The 24,631-nt window shown below is 45.7% G+C and overlaps 2 protein-coding genes across 4 annotated transcripts in view; both read right to left on the bottom strand.

The window, feature by feature from the left end:
- The window catches only part of TBCD (tubulin folding cofactor D), a 176,150-nt gene extending 160,442 nt beyond the window's left edge, over positions 1 to 15,708 (bottom strand). For all 3 annotated transcript variants that reach the window (XM_060290402.1, XM_060290403.1, XM_030843121.2), the window contains exons 1-2: positions 15,371 to 15,708; positions 14,037 to 14,087 (exon numbers count right to left, since the gene is read on the bottom strand). In XM_060290402.1, coding sequence (XP_060146385.1) covers positions 14,037 to 14,087; positions 15,371 to 15,578 — 259 coding nt within the window. In that variant the 5' untranslated portion in view covers positions 15,579 to 15,708. The remainder of the gene's footprint in view (positions 1 to 14,036; positions 14,088 to 15,370) is intronic.
- Positions 15,709 to 16,644: 936 nt separating this feature from the next.
- Positions 16,645 to 24,631, bottom strand: part of FN3K (fructosamine 3 kinase) — an 11,592-nt gene continuing 3,605 nt past the window's right edge. The window contains exons 3-6 of the mRNA XM_030843266.3: positions 23,987 to 24,078; positions 23,543 to 23,625; positions 17,968 to 18,090; positions 16,645 to 17,084 (exon numbers count right to left, since the gene is read on the bottom strand). Of these exons, the coding sequence (XP_030699126.1) occupies positions 16,746 to 17,084; positions 17,968 to 18,090; positions 23,543 to 23,625; positions 23,987 to 24,078 (637 nt within the window). The 3' untranslated portion in view covers positions 16,645 to 16,745. The remainder of the gene's footprint in view (positions 17,085 to 17,967; positions 18,091 to 23,542; positions 23,626 to 23,986; positions 24,079 to 24,631) is intronic.

Below are 24,631 nucleotides of genomic sequence, written 5' to 3'. Positions count from 1 at the left end.
TGCTCCGCAACGGGAAAGGCCACAACAATGAGAGGCCCGTGTACCACAAAAAATAAATAAATAAATAAACAAATTTATTTTTAAAAAAAGAAATGACAAAGATGATATAATTACTAGATATAAACTTTAAATACTACAAAATATCCTCAAGGATGTAAAAGAAAACATGAACAATATACAGCACGTGGACTTCTTAGTTGCAGCATGCAACTAAGATAGATATTTAAAAAACAGAAGATATGTAAAAAACAAACAACTTCAAGAGCTGGAAAATAAGATCCGAAATGAAAAATTAAATGGGATTAATAGCAGATGAGACACTGCAGAAGAAAAGATCAGAGAACTTGAAGACACAGTAATAAAAACTTCTACCCTAAGGGGAAAAAGGAAGTAAACAACTAAACAGCCTCAGCAACACTGCCACAGTATCAAGTGTATCCGCAGATGTGTGACTGGAGTCCAAGCGGGAGAGGATGGAGGCAAGGGCAAAAGAAATACCTCAAGAAATAAGAGGCAAAAAATTTTCAAATCTGATAAAAACTATAAACCTATCAATCCAAAAGTTTCAGCAAACTCAAAGCAGGACAAAAAGGAAAAAAAACACACCATGGCATGTCATAATCAAACTGTTGAAAACCAGCAGTAAAAAGAAAATTCTAAAAGCAGCCAGAGAAAAAAGTACACACTACACAGAGGAATAGAGATGAGTAAAGACAGACTTCCCGGGACTTCCCTGGTGGTCCAGTGGTTAAGAATCTACCTTCCAATGCAGGGGATGCAGGTTCGATCCCTGAATGGGGAACTAAGATTCCACTAGAGCTCCGCAGGGCAGCTAAGCCTGCGTGCCACAACTAGAGATCCCACGCACCACAACTACTGAGCCCATGCGCCACAACTAGAGAGAAGCCCATGTGCGGCAACAAAAGATCCCACATGCCGCAACGAAGGTCTCACGTGCCACAACTAACACCTGACACAGCCAAATAAATAAATATTGAAAAAAAAAGAACCAATCAGAACCAACCAAGCCATATCTTTTAAAATGCAGAAAGAAAAAACTGTCAACCTAGAATTCTATAACCAGCAATATATCTTTCGAAAATGCAAGTGAAAAAATAAAAAAAATGCAAGTGAAGGGACTTCCTTGGTGGTCCAGTGGGTAAGACTCCGTGCTCCCATTGCAGGGGATCCAGGTTTGATCCCTGGTCAGGGAACGAGATCCTACATGCTGCAACTAAGAGTTTGCATGCCTCAACTAAAGACCCAGCATGCCACAACTAAGAAGTCCACGTGCCACAACTAAAAAAAAAAGATCCCATATGCCACAACTAAGAAGTGGCGCAGCATAAATAATTTTTTTTAAAAAATGCAAGTGAAGCAAACTGTCAAACAAAAGCTGAAAGAATTCAACACCAGTAGATTTACTCTAGAAGAAATGTTAAATTCTTCAAGCAGAAAATAACTACCAGACAGAAAACTACAATCTACAGAAAGCAAAGAATAAAATGGAAATAGTAAAACATGGATAAATATTAAAGACTTTTTTCTCATTTTTAAATTTCCTTGGAAAATAACTGTGTTTAAAGTAAAAACAATACACTGTAAGGTTACAACATACACAGAGGCAAGATGTATGACAAATTGACGGGAGATGGGAGTCCTGCTATGAGGCTCTCACATTATACATGAAACAGGGTAACATCATGTGAAGGTAGACTGTGATACATATTGAGGACACGTATTGTAAATCCTAGAGCGATCACTAAAAATATAAAACAAAGGAACAGCTAATGAGATGACAGTGGAAACAAAATCAAATACCAAAAAATGCTAAATTAATACAAAAGAAGGTAGGCAAAAGAGTAAAGAAGAAACAAAACATAGATGGGACAAATACTAAGCAAAGAGCAAGAATTGAGAGCTACATTAAATTACCTAAACACTACAATTAAAAGGCAAGGATTACCAAATTGAATTTTAAAAATAGGAAGACCCGACTACATTCTCCCTACATGAAATGCACTTTAAAAATAAAAATGTAGCTAGTTAAATGTAAAAGGGATGGACTTCCCTGGTGGTGCAGTGGTTAAGAATCCATCTGCCAATGCAGGGGAAACAGGTTCAAGCCCTGGTCCAGGAAGATCCACATGCCGCGGAGCAACTAAGCCCGTGCGCCACAACTACTGAGCCTGTGCTCTAGAGCCCACGAGCCACAGTTACTGAGCCCACGTGTCACAGCTACTGAAGCCTCCACGCCTAGAGCCCAAGCTCCACAACAAGAGAAGCCACTGCAATAAGAAGCCCACGCACCGCAACGAAGAGCAGACCCCGCTCGCCACAACTAGAGAAAGCCCGCACATAGCAACGAAGACCCCACGCAGCCAAAAATAAATAAATTTATTAAAAAACAAAAAAAGTAAAAGGGAGAAGAAAGATACACCAAGCAATCACTAACTATAAGGAAGCTGGAGAGGCCACATCAGTATCAGACAAAACAGACTTCAGAACAAGGACTATTACAGAGATAAAGAGAACTTTTCTGGGGTGGGCCGTGCCACTCAGTTTTCGGGATCTTAGTTCCCTGACCAGAGATTGAACCCGGGCGCCCTGCAGTGGAAGCGCAGAATCCTAACCACTGGACAGCAAGGGAATTCCCAAAGAAGACATTTTATAACGATATAAGGATCAATTCATCATGAAGACTTAACCATCCTACAAGAGCATACATGAAATTAAAGAACTTCAAGATAAAGCAAAAACTGAGAGAACTGAAAGGAGGAAGAGACAAATCTATAGAGCTGAAGATTTCAATACTCCTCTCCCAAGAATTGATAGAACAACTGAAAACAAAATCAGTAAGGACATAAAAGACCCAAATAACACTACTGACCACCTTATTTAAATGACATTTATAGGGCTTCCCTGGTGGCGCAGTGGTTGAGAGTCCGCCTGCCGATGCAGTGGACGCGGGTTTGTGCCCCGGTCCGGGAGGATCCCCTTTGCCGCAGAGCAGCTGGGCCCGTGAGCCATGGCCGCTGAGCCTGCGCATCCGGAGCCTGTGCTCCGCAATGGGAGAGGCCACAACAGTGAGAGTCCTGCGTACCCCAAAAAAAAAAAAAAAAATGACATTTATAGAGTACTCCAACCAAAAGCAGAAAGACATTCGTCTCAAGTACACATGGAATTCTGAACAAAACAGAACCATATGCTGGGCTACAAGTCTTAATAACTGTAAAAGGTTGCAATTTGCACCTAGGAAATGCAGAGTAAAACTACAATGAGATACCACTACACACCCACTAAAATGACTAAAATCAGGAAGACTGACAATACTAAGTGCTGTTGAGGATGTAGGGCAACAGGAATTCTCATAGATTGTTGCTGGCAATGTAAAATGGTACATACAACCTTTACGAAAACGTGGCATGTTGGCAGTTTATCATAAAACCCACCTTTACTATACACCCAGCAATTCCACTCTTACATAGAAATGAAAACATACATCCACCCAAAGAATTGTCTGTGAATATTCATAGCAGCACTAGTAACAGCCCAAAGCTGGAAACAACCCAAAAGCCCATCAACAAGTGAAAGAATAAAGTACGGTTCAACAGAAAAGGAACAAACTGCTGGTACACATGCAACAACACGGATGAGTCTCAGAAATACTATTTCAACAGAAGAAACCAGAGAGTATGTAGAACACTGGTTGCCCAGGGCCAGGGTGGGGGTCTTGACTGCAAAGGGACATAAACTGACTTCTTGGGGTGCTGGAAATGTTTTACACCTTAATAGTAGGGAAGGTGCATACATCTGCAAAGCTCAAACTGTATACTTAAAATGGGTGTGTTTTGGGGGCTTCCCTGGTGGTGCAGTGGTTGAGAGTCTGCCTACCGATGCAGGGGACGCGGGTTCGTGCCCCGGTCTGGGAGGATCCCACATGCTGCGGAGCAGCTGGGCCCGTGAGCCATGGCCGCTCAGCCTGCGCATCCAGAGGCTCCGCAACAGGAGAGGCCGCAACAGTGAGAGAGAGGACCGTGTACCGCAACAAAAACAAAAACAAACAAACAATAAAAAAAGGGTGTGTTTTATTGTACGTAAATTATATCTCAATAAAGTTAACTATTAAAAAAATTTTAAAGGAAGAATAAAAAGGTATATACCATGAATAAAGAGATCAAGTTAACATTATTTAAAAACCATATAATTACTTACCTTTTTAGAAAACTCAAAAGAAACTGAAAAAGTAGTGAAGTATTCCATTACACACTAAACCTTGAAAACACTATGCTGAGTTAAAGACACTAGTCACAAAAGACCGTATATTGCCTGATTCCACTATACGAAATGCACAGAATACACAAATCCACAGAGACAGATCGTGGTTACCAGGGACTGGACGGAGAGGGAATAGAAAGTGACCGCTGATGATGAGTGTGAGTTTCTTTTTGGAGTGATGAAAATGGTCAGGAATTAGTGGTGATGGATGCACAACTCTGTGATATACTAAAAAACACGTATACATTTAAAAGGGTAAACTCTATGGTATGTAAAAATACTTTTTTTTTTTTTTTGCTGTGCCGTGCAGCTTGCAGGATTTTAGTTCCCTGACCAGGAATTGAACCCAGGCCCACTGAAGTGAAAGCATCAAGTCCTAACCACTGGACCACCAGGGAACTCCCTATGGTATATAAATTATATCACAATAAAGCTGTTATTTTTTTTTTTTTTTTTTTTTTTGCAGTACGTGGGCCTCTCACTGTTGCGGCCTCTCCCATTGCGGAGCACAGGCTCCAGACGCGCAGGCTCAGCGGCCATGGCTCACAGGCCCAGCCGCTCCGCGGCATGTGGGATCTTCCCAGACCGGGGCACGAACCCGTGTCCCCTGCGTCGGCAGGCGGACTCTCAACCACTGAGCCACCAGGGAAGCCCAAAGCTGTTATTTTTTAAAATACGTGTGTATACATATATTCCATGGCAGTGTTGCCATTTACAAAATAAGTATACAAAGTATACTTTCGCTGTACACCAGCAAAAATCAGTTAGAAAACATAACAGACAGTTTCACAAGCGCAATAAAAGATAAAAAACGTACTTAGAAATAAACCTAAAAAAATGTTCCCAGGAATCACCTAAAGAAAACTACCACACTTTACTGAGAGACACAAAAGATGTGAATAATTTAGAGACACAATACTATGTTCTTAGAGAGGAAAATTCAATCTTGTAAAGATGTCGAATCTCCCTACATGAATTTGTGGATTTAATAGAATTTCAAAAGAATTTTCTGGGCGTGATAAAATAATTCTGAAGTGCATCTGCATTAAAGAAAGGGCAAGACAACGGTGAGAAAAGTAAGAAGGTCGATTTCTGACAAAACAAATTACAATGCAATTAATGCATACCAAAACAAGGATAAAAGAGCATAGAGCTAGATTAAGGGAACAGAACGGAAAGGCTAGAAACAAAGGCCGATATATGTGAGTATTTAACACACATTTACAATGGCATTTCACATTAGGGTTGGCGGTAGCCTGCTGGACCGTTCAACAAATGAGGCTCACAATAGGAATACGAAAAATAAACTTCTAAAGCAAACTACCAAAGGCCAAACACAAAAGAAGAGACTGATAGTTGACAATATACATATATTTTAAAATTGAGTACACAAAATATACTATGTAACATTAAAAGGCAAAAGCAAACATCATGAAGTAGGTCCAGGACCAGCATCCACGACTATTGTTTCCTTTTTCTAAAAGGAACCTTTTCCAGTTCACTTTACATTAAACTCTCAAAACTCATTCAGATCACTCTGAACAACTCACAGTAAGTGTTACTATTTTGTGATCCACTATGAAGACAGGTTTCGGGCAAGAATAAAGGCAGTGCCACAGGTCCAAGGCTGTGACTTAGAGAGACGAGGGTCACACCACCTTTCACCTCCTGAGCAATGGGCATTCCCAATGGGAACTGCCATGAACCCAAGATCGACCATAAAAGGTGGCCTGGGGAGCCCACTGCCCTGCCCTTCCCCTGCAGCACTGCCAGCCTCAGGCAAGCTCACGTCTCAGACATCAGATGCATTTTCCCTGTACCTGGCCCTCACCTAGTACCCATCAAACTTCAGTTACCACTCACGAGGCTTGCAAGCTTTCCCAGGAAGAAAGAAGACAGGGCTGATCAAAGAATCCTAGAATCCAGAATTTAGAGAATTTTTAAAGCATTTGTTTAAAACAGCCTTGAGAACTTGTAGATTTCTCATCATCTTCAGTCTGAGGGTCTGAGTGGACTGTCTGCATTTAAATCTTGGCTGGAACACTAACTAGCTATATGTCCTTGGGTAAGTTAACCTCTCAGAACTCTACTGCATTTTCTTCTCTGTAAACTGTGGTTAATAATAATGACCTTGCAGAACTTCCCTGGTGGCGCAGCGGTTAAGAATTCGCCTGCCAGTGCCGGGGACACAGGTTCAAGCCCTGCTTTGGAAAGACCCTACATGCTGTGGAGCAACTAAGTCTGTGGGCCACAACTACTGAGCCTGTGTTCTAGAGCCTGCAAGCCACAGTTTACTGAGCCCGCGAGCCACAACTACTGAGCCTGCATGCCACAAATACTGAAGCCTGTGTGCCTAGAGCCCATGCTCCACAACAGGGGAAGCCATCACAATGAGTAGCTTGCGCATCACAATGAAGAGAAGCCCCCGCTCACCGCAACCAAAGAAAAGCCTGCACCCAGCAACAAAGACCCAACACAGCTGAAAATTTAAAAAATAATAATTTTTAAAAAATTTTTAAATAAACTGAATGTGCAAAAAAATAAATTAATAATAATAATGATGACCTTCCACAAGTATTACGAGGTTACTATGATGATTAAATTAACTGATTCATTTAAAAATTGTTTAGAACAAGGTAAAAACATTGAGTGAATGGATAAGAATGGACAATTCACAAAGGGAGAAAATACTGTACAAATGTAACAATAAATGTTAAAAAAAAAATTCACCCTCACTAGCAAACAACAAAATGCAAAATAAAAGCACATGATCCCTTTTCATCCTTTAATAGATAACTTTATGTTGGTAAAGATTTCAAATATTTAAATCCAGTCTTGGCAACAATGTAAAGAAAAGGACACTTTGATATACTGTGGATGGAAACATGAGGTGAATTTGAAGTATCAAAAGCCCACCACTCCCACTTCCTGAAAATTACTCTAACAAAGTATCTGGAAATTGCACAAAGAGGTGTGTTAAGGATGTTTGCTGGGCTACTTGCAAGAGTACAAAACTGGACAAAACAGGAGTCTACACACACCTGCCTCTCACTGCTCCTAAGACCCAGTAAAATAAAAGTACAGCTGCACAAAATGGAAAGTCCTGACCAGCTGCAAGAATAGGGAGAAAGCGGTTGTAAAGAATTCTGGGAGAGGGACTTCCCTGGTGGTCCAGTGTTTAAGACTTCGCCTTCCATTGCAGGGGATGTGGGTTTGATCCCTGGTCAGGGAGCTAAGATCCCACATGCCTCATGGCCAAAAAAAACAAAACATAAAACAGAAGCAATATTGTAACAAATTCAATAAACACTTTAAAAATGGTCCACATCAAAAAAAAAAAAAAAAAAAAAAAAAAAGGACTTCTGGGAGAAAGGCAGCTCCAAATCAAGCAGGCAGAGAAGGCCATGTCATAAATGCCCACCTGCACAGCCAAGGAGAGCGCAGAGTCAGCAGGTGCAGTGGGGCCCAAAGCAGGGAGGGGTCTGCGATCGCTGTAGCCCCAGAATCACTCACCAGGGACCAAACTCCGAACAAATACTTAGGTAAATGAAGGATTCTCCATACAGCTGTTACAACTGCTAACAGCTATAAAACAGGAAATCGTCAGTGACACAATAATAGTGGGGTACCTTAACACCTCACTTACACCAAAGGACAGATCATCCAGACAGAAAATTAATAAGGAAACACAAGCTTTAAATGACACAATAGACCAGACAGATTTAATTGATATTTAAAGGACATTCCATCCAAAAACAGCAAATTGCACTTTCTTCTCAAGGGCACATGGAACATTCTCCAGGATAGATCACATCTTGGGTCACAAATCAAGCCTCGGTAAATTTAAGAAAATTGAAATTATATCAAGCATCTTTTCTGACCACGATGCTATGAGATTAGAAATCAATTACAGGGAAAAAAAACCGTAAAAAACACAAACACATGGAGGCTAAACAATATGTTACTAAATAACCAAGAGATCACTGAAGAAATCAAAAAGGAAATCAAAAAATACCTAGAGACAAATTACAATGAAAACACAACAATCCAAAACCTATGGGATGCAGCAAAAGCAGTTCTAAGAGGGCAGTTTATAGCAACACAAGCCTACCTCAAGAAACAAGAAAAACCTCAAATAAACAATCTAACCTTATACCTAAAGGAACAAGAGAAAGAAGAACAAACAAAACCCAAAGTTAGTAGAAGGAAAGAAATCATAACAATCAGAGCAGAAATAAATGAAATAGAAACAAAGAAAACAATAGCAAAGATCAATAAAACTAAAAGCTGGTCCTTTAAGATAAATAAAATTGATAAAGCCTTAGCCAGACTCATCAAGAAAAAAAGGGAGAGGACCCAAATCAATAAAATTAGAAATGAAAAAGGAGAAGTTACAACGGACACCACAGAAATACAAAGCATCCTAAGAGAGAACTACAAGCAACTCTATGCCAATAAAATGGACAACCTGGAAGAAATGGACAAATCCTTGGAAAGGTATAACCTTCCAGACTGAATCAGGAAGAAATAGAAAATATAAACAGACCAATCACAAGTAATGAAATTGAAACTGTGATCAAAAATCTTCCAACAAACAAAAGTCCAGGACCAGATGGCTTCACAGGTGAATTCTATCAAACATTTAGAGAAGAGCTAACACCCATCCTTCTCAAACTCTTCCAAAAAATTGCAGGGGAAGGAACACTCCCAAACTCATTCTATGAGGCCACCATCACCCTGATACCAAAACCAGACAAAGACACTACAAGAAAAGAAAATTACAGGCCAATTATCACTGATGAATATAGATGCAAAAATCCTCAACAAAATACCAGCAAACAGAATCCAACAACACATTAAAAGAGTCATACATCATGATCAAGTGGGATTTACCCCAGGGATGCAAAGATTCTTCAATATACGCAAATCAATCAATGTGATACATGATATTAACAAACTGAAGAATAAAAACCATATGATCATCTCAATAGATGCAGAAAAAGCTTCTGACAAAATTCAACACCCATTTATGATAAAAACTCTCCAGAAAGTAGGCACAGAGGGAACCTAACTCAACAAAATAAAGGCTATATATGACAAACCCACAGCAAACATCATTCTCAATGGTGAAAAACTGAAAGCATTTCCTCTATGATCAGGAACAAGACAAGGATGTCCACTCTTGCCACTATTATTCAACATAGTTTTGGAAGTCCTAGCCACGGCAATCAGAGAGAAAAATAAATAAAAGGAATACAAATTGGAAAAGAAGAAGTAAAACTGTCACTGTTTGCAGATGACATGATACTGTACATAGAGAATCCTAAAGATGCCACCAGAAAACTATTAGAGCTAATCAATGAATTTGATAAAGTTGCAGGATACAAAATTAATGCACAGAAATCTCTTGCATTCCTATACACTAACAACAAAAAATCAGAAAGAGAAATTAAGGAAACAATCCCATTCACCACTGCAACAAAAAAAATAAAATACCTAGGAATAAACCTACCTAAGGAGGTAAAAGACCTGTACTCAGAAAACTATAAGACACCAATGAAAGAAATCAAAGATGACACAAACAGATGGAGAGATATACCATGTTCCTGGATTAGAAGAGTCAATATTGTGAAAATGTCTATACTACCCAAAGCAATCTACAGATGCAATGCAATCCCTATCAAATTACCAGTGGCATTTTTTACAGAACCAGAAGAAAAAATCTTAAAATTGGTATGGAGACACAAAAGACCCCAAATAGCCAAGGCAGTCTTGAGGGAAAAAAATGGAGCTGGAGGAATCAGACTCCCTGACTTCAGACTATACTACAAAGCTACAGCAATCAAGACAATATGGTACTGGCACAAAAACAGAAATATAGATCAATGGAACAGGATAGAAAGCCCAGAGATAAACCCACGCACCTATGGTCAACTAATCTATGACAAAGGAGGCAAGGATATACAATGGAGAAAAGACAGTCTCTTCAATAAGTGGTGCTGGGAAAACTGGACAGCTACATGTAAAAGAGTGAAATGAGAACACTCCCTAACACCATACACAAAAATAAACAAAAAATGGATTAGAGAGCTAAATGTAAGACCGGACACTATAAAACTCTTAGAGGAAAACATAGGAAGAACACTCTTTGACATAAATCACAGCGAGATTCTTTTTGACCCACCTCCTAGAGTAATGGAAATAAAAACAAAAATAAACAAATGGAACTTAATGAAACTTAAAAGCTTTTGCAAAGCAAAGAAGACTACAAACAAGATGAAAAGACAATCCTCAGAATGGGAGAAAATATTTGCAAATGAATCAATGGACAAAGGATTACTCCCCAAAATATATAAACAGCTCATGCAGCTTAATATTAAAAAATCAACCCAATCAAAAAATAGGCAGAAGACCTAAATAGACATTTCTCCAAAGAAGACATACAGATGGCCAAGAAGCACATGAAAAGCTGCTCAACATCACTAATTATTAGAGAAATGCAAATCAAAACTACAGTGAGGTATCACCTCACACCAGTTAGAATGGGCATCATCAGAAAATCTACAAACAACAAATGCTGGAGAGGGTGTGGAGAAAAGGGAGCCCTCTTGCACTGTTGGTGGGAATGTAAATTGATACAGCCACTATGGAGAACAGTATGGAGGGTCCTTAAAAAACTAAAAATAGAAGTACCATATGACCCAGAAATCCCACTACTGGGCATATAGCCAGAGAAAACCATAATTCAAAAAGACACATGCACCCCAATGTTCACTGCAGCACTATTTACAATAGCCAGGTCATGGAAGCAACCTAAATGCCCATCGACAGACGAATGGGTAAAGAAGATGTGGTACATATATACAATGGAATATTACTCAGCCATAAAAAGGAACGAAATTGGGTCATTTGTAGAGACGTGGATGGATCTAGAGACTGTCATACAGAGTGAAGTAAGTCAGAAAGAGAAAAACAAATATCGTATATTAACGCATACACGTGGAACCTACAAAAATGGTACAGATGAACCAGTTTGCAGGGCAGAAATAGAGACACAGATGTAAAGAACAAACGTATGGACTCCAAGGGGGGAAACTGGCCGGCGGGGGGGATGAATTGGGAGATTGGGATTGACATATATACACTAATATGTATAAAATAGATAACTAGGGGCTTCCCTGGTGGCGCAGTGGTTGGGAGTCTGCCTGCTGATACAGGGGACACGGGTTCGTGCCCCGGTCCGGGAAGATCCCATGTGCCGCGGAGCAGCTGGGCCCATGACCCATGGCCACTGGGCCTGCGCACCCGGAGCCTGTGCTCCGCAACGGAAGCGTCCGCAACAGTGAGAGGCCCACGTACCGAAAAAAAAAAAAAATAGATAACTAACAAGAACCTGCTCTATAAAAAAATAAATAAATAATTCAAAAAAAAAAAACACCCCCCAAAAAAAAGAAAAAGAAAATGCTCCAACTTACAAAACAGAAGCAGAGGAGCCCTTGTCTGCATCCATTTGGTCTGAAACACGGACAGAACCAGCAAGATGAAAAGATCAAATTACAAAGAAAAGCTGACCCCAGGGGAAAGAGGAGAACCTCGGGAACAATAGAGAACAGCCAGAACTCAGCTCAGAGAGACTCGAAAGACAGCACAGCACTCACGGAAGAACAGAGACCAGGAAAGCAGGTGATTCCAGTGCTTCCCTCAGCAACCCCCCACCTCCAAACCCCAGTAAATCAACAAAGAGAAACAAATCCACAAGGAAAAAGAAAACAGAAGAAACAGTAGCTAAGAGACTTCAGCAGTGACTTCCAAGTTGTAACTGAGCTGCACAGGGGAAGTACAGAAGCAGAGCCCAGCGGTGGGTCACAGCCGGGAGGCCAGAGGCCTGAGGTGCCGGGGTCAGCCCAGGGTAGGACAAAGGTGGGGCTGAAAACAGGAGGAGTGGTCCAAGGCTCCAGGCCACAGTACCGTGCCCATACAGGCAGAAGACTAAAGGTTTACTTTTTTTTTCAATAAATTTATTTATTTAATTTTTGGCTGTGTTGGGTCTCCCTTGCCGCGCACGGGCTTTCTCTAGTTGCAGCGAGCGGGGGATACTCTTCGTTGCGATGCGTGGGCTTCTCATTGCGGTGGCTTCTCTCGTTGCGGAGCACAGGCTCTAGGCGCGCGGGCTTCAGTAGTTGTGGCTCGCGGGCTCTAGAGCGCAGGCTCAGTAGTTGTGGCACTCGGCCTTAGCTGCTCCGCAACATGCGGGATCTTCCCAGACCCGGGCTCAAACCCGTGTCCCCTGCACTGGCAGGCGGATTCTTAAGCACTGTGCCACCAGGGAAGCCCTAAAGGTTTACTCTTGCGAATGGAGAATACCACAGTCACTAGCCATATTTGGGTTTTTTTAACTTAAATCAAATAAAATTTAAGATTCAAAGAAAAAAACAAAAAATAAAATAAAATTCAGTTTCTCAGTCATACGAGCCATACTTCAAGTGCTCCACAGTCACATGTGGCTAGTGGTGACCTTACCAGACAGCACAGATCTAGAACATTCCATCACTGCACAGAGCTATCCTGGACAGAGGTGTCCTGAAGAGAGTAGGCTGAAGGGCTTAGAGCTGGAAACCAGGCTTGGTGCCTGACTCAAAAGGTAATTCTGCGCTAGGAGGCCCACAGCAGGACCCTCCTCACAGGGCCACAGGGCCCAGCAGCTGGGTGTGTGCTCCCCAGGGAGGAAAACCGGACCTGTAAGACAACTTTGAAATATACCAAACCAAGGACAAGCACTCTTATAAAGTAAAAACAACTGTCGAAATAAATTCAAGAACATCTTCTACATGCAAAACAAAGATCCAAAAGCAGAACTATAAGGGAAAAGCTTAGGGACCCAGAGGATCACTCCTGGAAATTCACAGGCACACCAGAAGAAGGCAGAACAGAGAAACGATCAAAAACACACCAGAAGTAAAGCTCCCTGTACCAAAGGATGCAAGTCTTCAGCCTAAAATCGTCCAGCTAATGCCCAGCATAAGAAAAAAAGCCTAGCGCGAGTCATACCCTCCTAAAATATGAGGTTCTAGAAAAGCCTCCCGAAAAAGAAACTCAGATTTGGACATGGCATAACTGGATGAGGGAAGACGATGGACCCATGCCTTCCATCCCCACCCAGCCAAGCTGCCAACCACGCATGAAATGTATTTATTCTGCCTGAGATAGCTGAGAGTTCAGAAAACTTACCTTCTACAAAACCTGTTAAAAAAGAAAAACCAGCACGCACAGCACCAGCCCACTTTTTAAAAGGCACCTGTGTTCACACTGAGGCTAACCCTTGGTGTCTCCCTGGTGATGTGTCTAAGATCTCCACAGCCCTGGGGGCAAGCAGCGCTGATGACCCCATATCACGGGCGGACAACTCAGGCACAGAGCAGCTAAGTGGCAGAGCTGGGATGTAAATCTAGGTGGTCTAGCCCCGGGGTTTGTGATCCCAACCCCCATACCATGCTGCCCTTCAACTGAAATTACTATCGCTACCTTCCTCCTTCTCAAGTTCACTGCCAGGAGCAGGTGTTACTACTGTAGGCCCCATTAACCAGTAAGGCCCGGGCACTTTATCCTGATACCCTCTGCTTGTGCGCAGGCGCGCGCGCGCGCGCGCGCGCGCGCACACACACACACACACACACACACACACACTCCATGCACCAAGGCCTCTGTGATCATCTGTAACTGAATGATCAAAAATCAAAATCCTCAGCCTCTATTCTTACCTAGGTGTGGGTCCAACAGGTGAGGCTGCTCCTGATATTTGTCCATTATTGCTAAAAAGAAAAACAATGTGAGAATTAACATGCACATGAGCCTGGGAAACACTCGAGTTTTCCCACGCTGACTTGCAGGGCAGCTCCCAAGAGCACAGGCCAACTGAAGTGAGCCCCCACCCACCCACTTCCTCAGGCCCACTGTGCCCTGGCCTCTGCCCTCTGCTTGCTCAGCACACCTTCCTCTCAGGTCCTCGCTTCTTCCTTCCTTCACGGCCTGCTGACAGCCAAGCTGAGTTCTCCCCTTCATTAGACACACACCTTCCACACCCTTCACTCTCCTCTGCCACACACACCAAGCCATGTGCCCTCCCAGGCCTCACACCACGGCCTCCTTAATCCCATGCAGCCTGGTTTCCACTCCTACCAGCAGCTAGAACGGCTCCTATCAGATCCCATGACCACCTGGGTTACGGCAGTTCTTATGCACCACACACCTCCACACCTGACCACTCCCTAGGAATGGGAAAGTGGGCTTTCACTGGTCCCTGGATATACACCTCACCCTCAGGACAGTTCTACGCCAGAGGTATTTTCAGTGCTAACCGCAGCCGACAGCCAGAGAATCAGCACAATCAAGCAACTAGCCCAAGTGGCAGAGGGGTATTCAAGCCCAGGGTTGAGTTGCCGAAGTGTGTGCTCTTTCCACTCAGCCAGCCACACTGACACCTCCTGAAGTTCAGAGTTGTCATTACAAACCCATGAAGACAAAATTATATAGAAATTTCTTTACCTAAAAGGGTCCTCGAGGACGGTTTTACTGAATCACAAAACCCTACGTAGTTATCTAACCACGGGATCCTAAGGAGTCATTTGGAAGTTGCCCGTTATAGACAACTACAAGGGTCCGTCTAAACTTGGAGAACCTAGACTAATGACCAAGCATCCTACGGTGCGCCTATCCGACATCCTGCGCTGTCCTGCACAGTCTTGGCAGAGCCATGGGCGCTGCCTACAGCTAAGGCTCTGGGTGGGGGCCCCACAACCGCACAGCCAGCCCGGCCCCCGCCCGCTCCAACCTGTTCTCGCCTCTCCTGCTCCCACTGCCCTGTCCACACAGCTGTCTCGGAGGAAATGCTCTTTGCTGTGGTCCCAGGGCAGGCTGGAGACAGAACTTGGAGACGAGCCGCCCAAGGGAGGTCCACCCGCCCCCTCCTGACGGAGGTCGGCCAGGAGGCCCACTGCCCTCTCCACTTCTCACGCGCGCGCCCGTGTCTGGAACCGCAAGAAAGGAGACCTGCACAGCCTGCGCTGCCCCCTTCCCTCCTCCGGCCCGCACACACCCCGGAACCGCTCCAGGGCGCCCTCCCGGGCCGCGCGGTCTCCAAGCACCGCCGGTAGGCGGCCGAGCAGCTCCTTCGTCTCCGCGCTCTCGCCGAACGACTCGAGAGAGGCGCAGCAGGCCAGCGCCGCGTCCTCCGCCGCATCCTCCGCCCGGTCCTCCACCGGATCCTCCACGGCGCCCACGGCCGGCTCCTCGCTCAAGGCCATCCTCGGCGGCCGGACGGTGCCCGCAGACTCGCAGCCGGCTCCACACGCGCGCGGGGCGCGGGGCGTGGGACACGAGGCACCGAACGCTCAAGATTGCTGAGACAGAGAAGACGGCAATAACGCCGGCCCCGCCCCACGACCTCCGACCTTGCGCGCCGGCCCCGCTACAGAGCGCGCCGGCCGCCAAAATACTGCGCGCGGAGGCGGTGCCGACCCCGAGTGAGGCGGGGCCAGAGGGCTGGGTGAGGTGACAAGATCCCACAAGCCGGCTGCGCAGCCTTCCCCGAGCAGGCGCGCTGAGTTCAGGTCCCGGGGGTCTTTCTGCAAAGCCGTCTGCAGGCGCGCGGGGCTGCAGTGGGAGCGGCTCCAGCCCGCTAGACAGGCACTTTCCAGACAACGGATGAGTGGGCACTCGTAAAGCCCCGAAACAATTGGTGATTCGGGAGGAGTGATAACGGCGCGGCTCAGGTCTTCCGAGACGCACACACGGGTGGCCGAGGTGCCCGGCAGCCCCGCCCCTACACGGTGGCAGCCCGACACGCCGACCCCCTGGATACCCCGACACCCTAAGCACTCCAGGCACCCGCCAGGGAACACCCCCTACCCAAGGCTACCGCCCCCCCCGCACACACACACCCTTCTATTCGAGTAAAAAACACCAGCTGCAAAACGGAGCGCGGGAGAGAAGCTGGGCAGTGGCTAAAGCACATGGGGGGGGGTCTTTCTTCCACCTGTCCACCTCAGTAAGGTGGACTTGGAGCCCTGCTCAGCCCCAGAGATACTGCTCAAGAGGTGCACCCATCTCATGGTCCCCAACTCTGCCTAAGCCAGAAACAGGAGACCCAAATCCACAGGGGGCCATGACACCAAATTCCACATAAGCAAACCCCAGATCTGTGTGAATTTCTGTACAACTGTCATGAAAGTATCCAAACTCCAAGTTCCCCCCAGACTGGAATAGGTAATGAACCTGTCGGAGACATTTCAGGTGGTCTGGGCCCCCATAAATTAACCCAGCTGCATGGAGGACGGAGACGCAGGTGAAACTAAGACACACACAGTTCCATCCCTGAAACCACCGTGGGCTTTATTCATCTCTGAAGCCGCCTCTGGTACTGCCGCCCTGGTCCTTTGGCAAGCGGCTGGGCAGGCGACACAGGCGGGCTGCTACTTGAGAAGCTTCCTCATGGTGCCCAGGGATGGGCTCCTGTACTGCTTCCCGAAGTGGTTCCAGTGGTTCAGGTAGTTAAAGAGCTGATAGAGCAGCAGCCGCCTGTCAAACCCTGGAGCCTTGGGGACCTTCCGGTGGTAGGCGGTGAAGAAGGGCCTGGGAAACCCCCCGAACATCAAGGCAATCGCCAGTTCAAACTCAGAATGACCGTAGAAGGAGGCCGGGTCGTAAATAATGGGGCCGGTGTCGTCCTCGGCCACATTTCCTGACCAGAGATCCCCATGAAGAAGGGCGGGGACAATCTCTAGGCCACAAAACAAATCTGGGATCTTCACCTAAGAAAATAATTATTGTACACAGAGTTATCACAGGCCTGGGAGCCACAGTCTCCTCATCCAGTACTTGGAAATAAGGCAAAGACGACCTTGTGTTTGCTCAGGGTCCAGCCACCACTTTGTACCAAGCCCAGGGATAAGGATCCTCTGACTCCAGGGAAATGTAATTTTGTCTTAGTATTTACTACTAATTTAGGTCTAGAAGTGCTACAATTTAATGATTTCCATACAGTAGAGAACCTCAGAGGTTATGATTTTATTGTCATGTAGAATATGAACTGTACAACCTGAGTGGAGTCTTTTTGTATGTAACTTAGCAAACTTTCTGCGCTATTCTTTTATTTCACAGCACATATATATCTGCACCTCTTTTGTAGCCTGATTACTTCAGCAATGAGTTAAATAAAATTTCTTTGATGCATGCTGATAGACTGATATGCGAGTTCTGTTTTTAACATTTTGAGAGTTACGTTTTAAAACCAATCACTCTGGTTTCAAAGTGCTACCCACACCTGCTCTAAGAGGTAAGACGTTGCCTTGGTGAAAAAAACAGCATAAGAATGGACAAGAAAGTAATAGTAAATGCCACCATTCACAAGCCAAACACCTACATTTCACATGAGCAAAGTTTGAGGTAAAGTACCTGGTGACCAAGCACACGTGAGAGGTGCACTCAGGGACCAAGTATGCCCTCAGGTCCCATCCCCTTCTCAGCTTCCCCATCAAGCCAATAGTCAGGACACTTCTGGGTCCACGACTTGACCAGCTCTGCTCCAGGCTTAGCAGTCCCCACTCTGGCTCTGTTCTAGCAGGGGGTCCCACACAAATGTGGTAGGCTCATAAGAGAACAGCCCCTCTCCCAGAGGATAACTGCTGTGCCCACCTGTAGCTGTGACCAGAGTTCTCGTGCCTCTCGGTCAGCATAGTCCTTCTCAATGAGGTCCAGCTGTGCTTGGAGCCGGTGCCGGGTGAAGAAGGTTGGCCAGTCATCCTGCCACTCGTTCACCTGAGCAACAAGGGAAAGGAGGGGCTGGTGCTGCAGCTGGTGGTCACAGGACAGAGGTATGCATGGCATCTGCCTAAACCCTAAAGCAACCACTAAAAGAGCACAGCAAATGTTATCGCTGTCCAACAAGGGAGATAAGATGGAATCATTAAAAATACTTACTTAGGGACTTCCCTGGTGGCGCAGTGGTTAGGAATCTGCCTGCCGAATGTAGGGGACACGGGTTCGGGCCCTGGTCCGGGAGGATCCTGCGTGCCGTGGTGCAACTGGGCCCATGCGCCATAGCTGCTGAGCCTGCGCTCTAGAGCCCGCGAGTCACAACTACTGAAGCCCACACACCTGGAGCCCGTGCTTCCCAACAGGAGAAGCCGTCGCAGTGGGAGGCCTGTGCGCCGCAACGAAGAGAGGCCCTGCTCGCCACAGCTGGAGAAGGCCTGTGCGCACAGCAACGAGGACCCAATGCAGCCAAAAATAAATAAGTAAATTATTTAAAAATACTTAGTTAGGGCTTCCCTGGTGGCGCAGTGATTGAGAGTCTGCCTGCCGATGCAGGGGGCACGGGTTCGTGCCCCGGTCCGGGAAGATCCCACACGCCGCGGAGCGGCTGGGCCCGTGAGCCATGGCCGCTGAGCCTGCGCGTCCAGAACCTGTGCTCCGCAATGGGAGAGGCCCGCATACCGCAAAAATAATAATAATAATACTTAGTTAATTCGAAAGAGAGATAAAGAATAAAAGGGGAGCAAAGAACAGAGAAGACAAATAAAAAAGAAATGACAACAGTTCCAAATCTAACCATATCAATAAGTACATTAAAAGTTAATTCGAAAGAGAGCATAAAGAATAAAAGGTGGGGGCTTCCCTGGTGGCGCAGTGGTTGAGAGTCCGCCTGCCGATGCAGGGGACATGGGTTTGTGCCCCGGTCCGGGAAGATCCCACATGCCGCGGAGCAGCTAGGCCCGTGAGCCATGGCCGCTGAGCCTGCGCGTCTGGAGCCTGTGCTCCGCAACGGGAGAGTCCACAACAGTGAGAGGCCACGTACCGCAAAAAAAAAAAAAAAAAAAAAAAAAAAGAATAAAAGGTGCGACTTCCCTGGTGGTGCAGTGGTTAAGAATCCGCCTGCCAATGCAGGGCACACGGGTTCGAGCCCTGGTCCAGGAAGATACCACATGCCGCGGAGCAACTAAGCCCATGCGCCACAACTACTGAGTCTGCGCTCTAGAGCCTGCAAGCCACAACTACTGAGCCCACGTGCCACAACTACTGAAGCCCATGGGCCTAGAGCCCAAGCTCTGCAAAAAGAGAAGCCACCGCAATGAGAAGCCCACGCACCATAACGAAGAGTAGCCCCCGCTCGCGGCAACTAGAGAAAGCCCACGCGCAGCAATGAAGACCCAACAACGAAGACTCAATGCACCAAAAAATAAATAAATTTATAAAAACAACAACAATAAAGAAAAAAGAATAAAAGGGGAGCAGAGAACAGATAAGACAAATAAAAAAGAAATGACAACAGTTCCAAACCTAACCATATCAATAAGTACATTAAATGTGTCTAAACACCCCAGTTAAATGACAAGAGATCAACAGGTTAGAAAAATAAAGCAATTATTTTTAATTCAATTATATTTTTTAACCAAATTATAGGCTGTGTACAAGAAATGCACTTTATATATAAAAACAGAAACAGGTTAAGAGGATAGAAAAAATAAATCATGCTAACACTAGTCAAAAGAAAGCTGGAGGGCTTCCCTGGTGGCACAGTGGTTAAGAATCGCCTGCCAATGCAGGGGACACGGGTTCAAGCCGTGGTCCGGGAAGATCCCATATGCCATGGAGCAACTGGGCCTGCATGCCACAACTACTGAGCCTGTGCTCTAGAGCCCGTGAGCCACAACTACTTAAGGCCACGCGCCTAGAGCCCGTGCTCCGCAATAATAGAAGCCACCGCAATGAGAAGCCCGCGAACGGCAACAAAGAATAGCCCCCACCCACCGCAACTAGAGAAAGCCCGCACACAGCAATGAAGAGCCAACACAGCCAAAAATAAAAATTAATTAAATAAATAAAATTTAAAAAAAGAAAGCTGGAGTAGCTATATTAATACGGAAGTAAATTTCAGAGCAAAGAATATCACCAAGTATAAAGAAAGTCATCTCACTATGGAAAGGAAGTCAACTGATGAGGAAGATATAATAATCCTAAATAATTATGTCCCTAATATACGGCAAACAAGCACATGAATAGATGCTCCACATCCTTAGTCATCAGGGAAAACAGAACCTCACTGAGATACCTCACAATCACTAGGATGGCTACAATTTTAGAAAAAGGAAAATACCAAGTATGTGAGGATGCCGAGGACCTGGCATGCTCCTACACTGATGGTGTGAATGTAAAATGGTATAACCACTTCGGAAAATATTTTGGTAGTTTCTTAAAAAGTTAAATATAAGCCTACATTTGACCTAGTCATTGGCTCCTAGGTATTTACCCAAAATAAATGGAAGCATTTGTCCACACAAACCCTTGCACATGAAGGTTCATAGCGGCTTTATTTGTGAAAGCAAAACCCGGAAACAACTCAGATGTCCATCAATGGATAAACACACTGTGGTTTATCATACCATGGAATGGACTTTTGACACAGGCAACAACAGGGATGAATATCAAAATGTTTGTGCTAAGTGAAAGAAGCCAGACAAAAAGGAGTACACACCATATGATTCCATTTATATTAAATTACACAAAATGCAAACCTATCCATGGTGATAGAAAACAGATCAGCAGTTACCAGGGGCAGGGAAGGGCAGGAGGAAAACATTACAAAAGGGCAGGAGGACACCTTCTCGGTGATGGATATACTCATTGACCTGACTGCGGTCAGCGGTTCACAGGCACATACATATGTCAAAACTTACCAAACTGTACATTTTAAATAGGTGCAGTTTATTTTATGTCAGTTATACTTTAATAGAGTTGTTTAGAAAAAAAGATGAAAAGCTTATTTTATACAAAGGGTTACTTTGTGAAATTCCTTAAGGGAGGAACTTTCCGGAGAGCATGCGTCCCTGGTCAGCATCCTCAGCATGGAGACTCCCTGTGCAGAGGGTTGTGGTGGCTGAGGCCCTGTGTTCACCCCCTTGGTGCTAGGTGCACCTCAAGAGAAGGTGGGAGACCCCCTCGCCAAACAGCCTGAGGCGTATGGGATGGCATGCCCTCGTGCTCCATCTGCCTGCCCAGGCCCCTAGTGTCCCAGCCTCAGTCTACCTCCTAGATGACCAGGTCATGAAGACACAGCTGGAGACCAGCACTGGCTAGCCCTCCACCTGAACCAATGGGCCATGATGCCCTCACTCACGAAAATATATGACCTTCCCCTGAGCTACCAAAGGCGGGGCCGCCTGGGTGCATAGCTGGTGGGAGGACCCAGCTTTCACCTGGACCAGGTGGGTCAGGATGTGTGGCGGTCAGGGCCTATGCTCTGAAGCCAGACAGGGCCAAACCCTGGCCCCTCCGCTTACCAGCTGCATGACTCAGGTACCACCTGGCTTCTCTGCACATCATTTTCCTCATCCATAAAACGGGTCAATGGCAACCCGCCTCCTGGTGTTGCGATGGCAACTGGGGAGTTGAGTCGGACACAGCAGCAAATAAACTGTGTCAGTCCTCTGACCGAGCCAATGGCCCCAACAGGGCTCAGCTCACTAGGTGCCACCATTCAGGGTTGCCCCATGAATGGCTGCAGACCCTAAGGGCCCACTCAGTCCTCCCAAGGAGCAGGGAGCCTCTTGAAACTTCAGGCTGGTCCATCCATGCTATGTCCATCGGACACTACATGCAGTACCATCCTGTCACAGCCCAAGGAGGTGGACCAGGTGTCCTCCCAGGTTTCCTGCCCCTTCCTGGCTGGGCTGCAGCTAAACTAGGTTGGTTCACTGATCCTGGACTCTGAAGGGGCACTCGGGGGCTGCCTGTGTCCCTAACAGGCCAGCCCCATCCTCACCTGCTTCACACATCAGGGTTCTGTGTACAAGTTCATTCCTCAGTTCTTGAAAAGCCACTGTGTGAGGTCAACCAAATCTCTGTAGACTCATAGCTCTTCAACTCAACATCTGAAGCAGGATAACAAGCCATATTTGGCAATACTGGGCTGGGACCACACTATTGTGCTGGTCACTAGCTCCAGACAGGTGTGTAACCCCCAGGGGAGCTGGCTTCAGCAGAGATTCACAGGGTCTTAACAAGCCTGGTAAACCACCAGGTACAGTTCTAGGGACCCCAGATGTGAGGGCTACCCCTTGAATAAGATCCCTAAATCTGCCTCCAGCTTCATAAGGATCTTGCCTCTAGTGACCTCCACCTGGAAGAACAGCCCTCTGCCCACACCAGGCAGACATAAAAGTATATCTGTTGTACAATATGATTCCATTTATACGAAATGTCCAGAATAGGCAAACCCTAAAGACAGAAAGAGATTCATGGTTGCCGGTGACTGAGGGCGGGGGAATGGGGAGTGACTACTAATGGGTATACCCATACTATGGGTATGACTACTATGGTTATGTGGTTTCTCTTTGAGGTGATGAAAATGTTTTGGAGTCAGATAGTGGTGGTGGCTGCATAACACTGTGAATATACTAAAAATCACTGAACTGTACACTTTAAAAGTGACATTTATGTCACTGAATTACCTCTCAATAGTACTAATAGTTTTTTTTTCAATAGTACTAATAATTTTTAAAGGCCCCAGGAGACGGGCTGAGTGACCAGGACTTAGTCCCTGACCTCTAATGCTGCCTTACCCCCACCCACTTCCGTCCTCCACACTTAGCACATGCCCTCCTGTGATACGGCCTTTGCACCTGCTGTTTCCTCTGCTCAGAATGCTCTTCTACCTGCCCCACAGCTCCCCACCTCCTCTGAGCTCTGCTCAGTGAACCTCGACATCCACTCTCCCCAGCCCATTTATCACAACTCACACTCTGCTTTCGGAAATCAGGTAGTCAGGGGCTTCCCTGGTGGCACAGTGGTTAAGAATCCACCTGCCAATGCAGGGGACACAGGTTCGAGCCCTGGTCTGGGAAGATCCCACGTGCCGCGGAGCAACTAAGCCCATGCGCCACAGCTACTGAGCCTGCGCGTCTGGAGCCCGCGCGTCTGGAGCCTGTGCTCCGCAACAAGAGAGGTCGCGATAGTGAGAGGCCCACGCACCGCGATGAAGAGTGGCCCCCGCTCGCCGCCAACTAGAGAAAGCCCTTGCACAGAAACGAAGACCCAACACAGCCAAAAATAAATAAATAAATAAATTTATAAAAAGAAAAAGAAAAGAAGAAATCAGGTAGTCAGACTTGCTGGTGCCCAGTGGACTGGCACTCTGTCACACACAAGGGGTGGGGTGACCAGCATTGGGGCATCAGGAACTAAGCAGAAGCATCCTCGCCCAGGCACTCACCTGTGGGATGAAGCCGCAGCACGTCACCGTGTGGAAGCCGAACTTGCTCACATACTGGGGCCCGGCACCCTCAGCCCTCTGGCCTGTCAACAGAAAGTGCTGCTTGGCTTTCTCTTAAATGTCAGACCTCAGCAGAGCATCAGGATGGGCCTGGGCTGCACCACTGGAACATGGGTGGCTGAGGTTATACTACACATGGTAGCAATTGGTCCACACATGGACCAGCAAGGACACGCCTATCTCAAGCACACTGGACAGCAGAGGGGTCATGAGCTGATTCTACCAGCTTATCATCAAAATTCTTATTTAACAATCTCTTTTTTCACACTGCAGTCTACAGGCAGGTGGTGTGCAACCCAACCCATTACTGAAATATCCCCCCTAAGCACCAACCCAGGGTAGATGCACCCAGGTCAAGGGTGCACAACAGCAGTCTGAACATACCCACTCTGTTCTCCTCCTCCCTCAACTTCTCCCTGAGCTTCTGGTTGTAAAGGTGCAAATCTGCCATCTGGTCTCCAAGTTTTGATGCCTGACTGAGGAAAGAAGAAATGCAGCCAATTAAAATAAGAAACAACAACCAGCTCGCATGTTCCATTTTGAGAAATGTTTTAAAAACTACTCTCTGTTCTTTAAAAACTGAAAAAAATGAACTGTAAGCAATGACCTCCAAAAAACAAAATAGTATAAAATCACCAAGAGGGGTAGGCTTCTGTTGAAGCTCACAGAGGTACTGGGAATTAAGGGACAAATCAAGGGAAAAAGTAATGTTAAGTAGAGTAAAAAAAAAAAAAAAAAAAAAAGGCTCCCAATTTTTGTAAAAACAAATGTAAATCACATATAAGAAAAAGACTGGGATGATAATCACACACCAAAATGTAGCAGTGACTGCTCCCTGCTTCTGGGATGACGGGCGCCTTTAGTTTTCTTTACATGAGTTTGCGTCTTCCACCATTTTTTAAACAATGAACATACATAACTTTAATAATTAGAAAAAAAAATTAAGGACTTCAGATAATTACTAGATCAGATCTCACTGCCCAAACTGAGCTGGCACGGGTGCCCTCTGAGCACAAAGCAATGGATGGT

The sequence above is a fragment of the Globicephala melas genome, chromosome 20 (assembly GCF_963455315.2).
Source record: "Globicephala melas chromosome 20, mGloMel1.2, whole genome shotgun sequence".
Taxonomy (NCBI): Eukaryota; Metazoa; Chordata; class Mammalia; order Artiodactyla; family Delphinidae; genus Globicephala; species Globicephala melas.
Note: the sequence above shows the minus strand (reverse complement) of the source record. Positions and strands in the feature narration are given on the sequence as shown.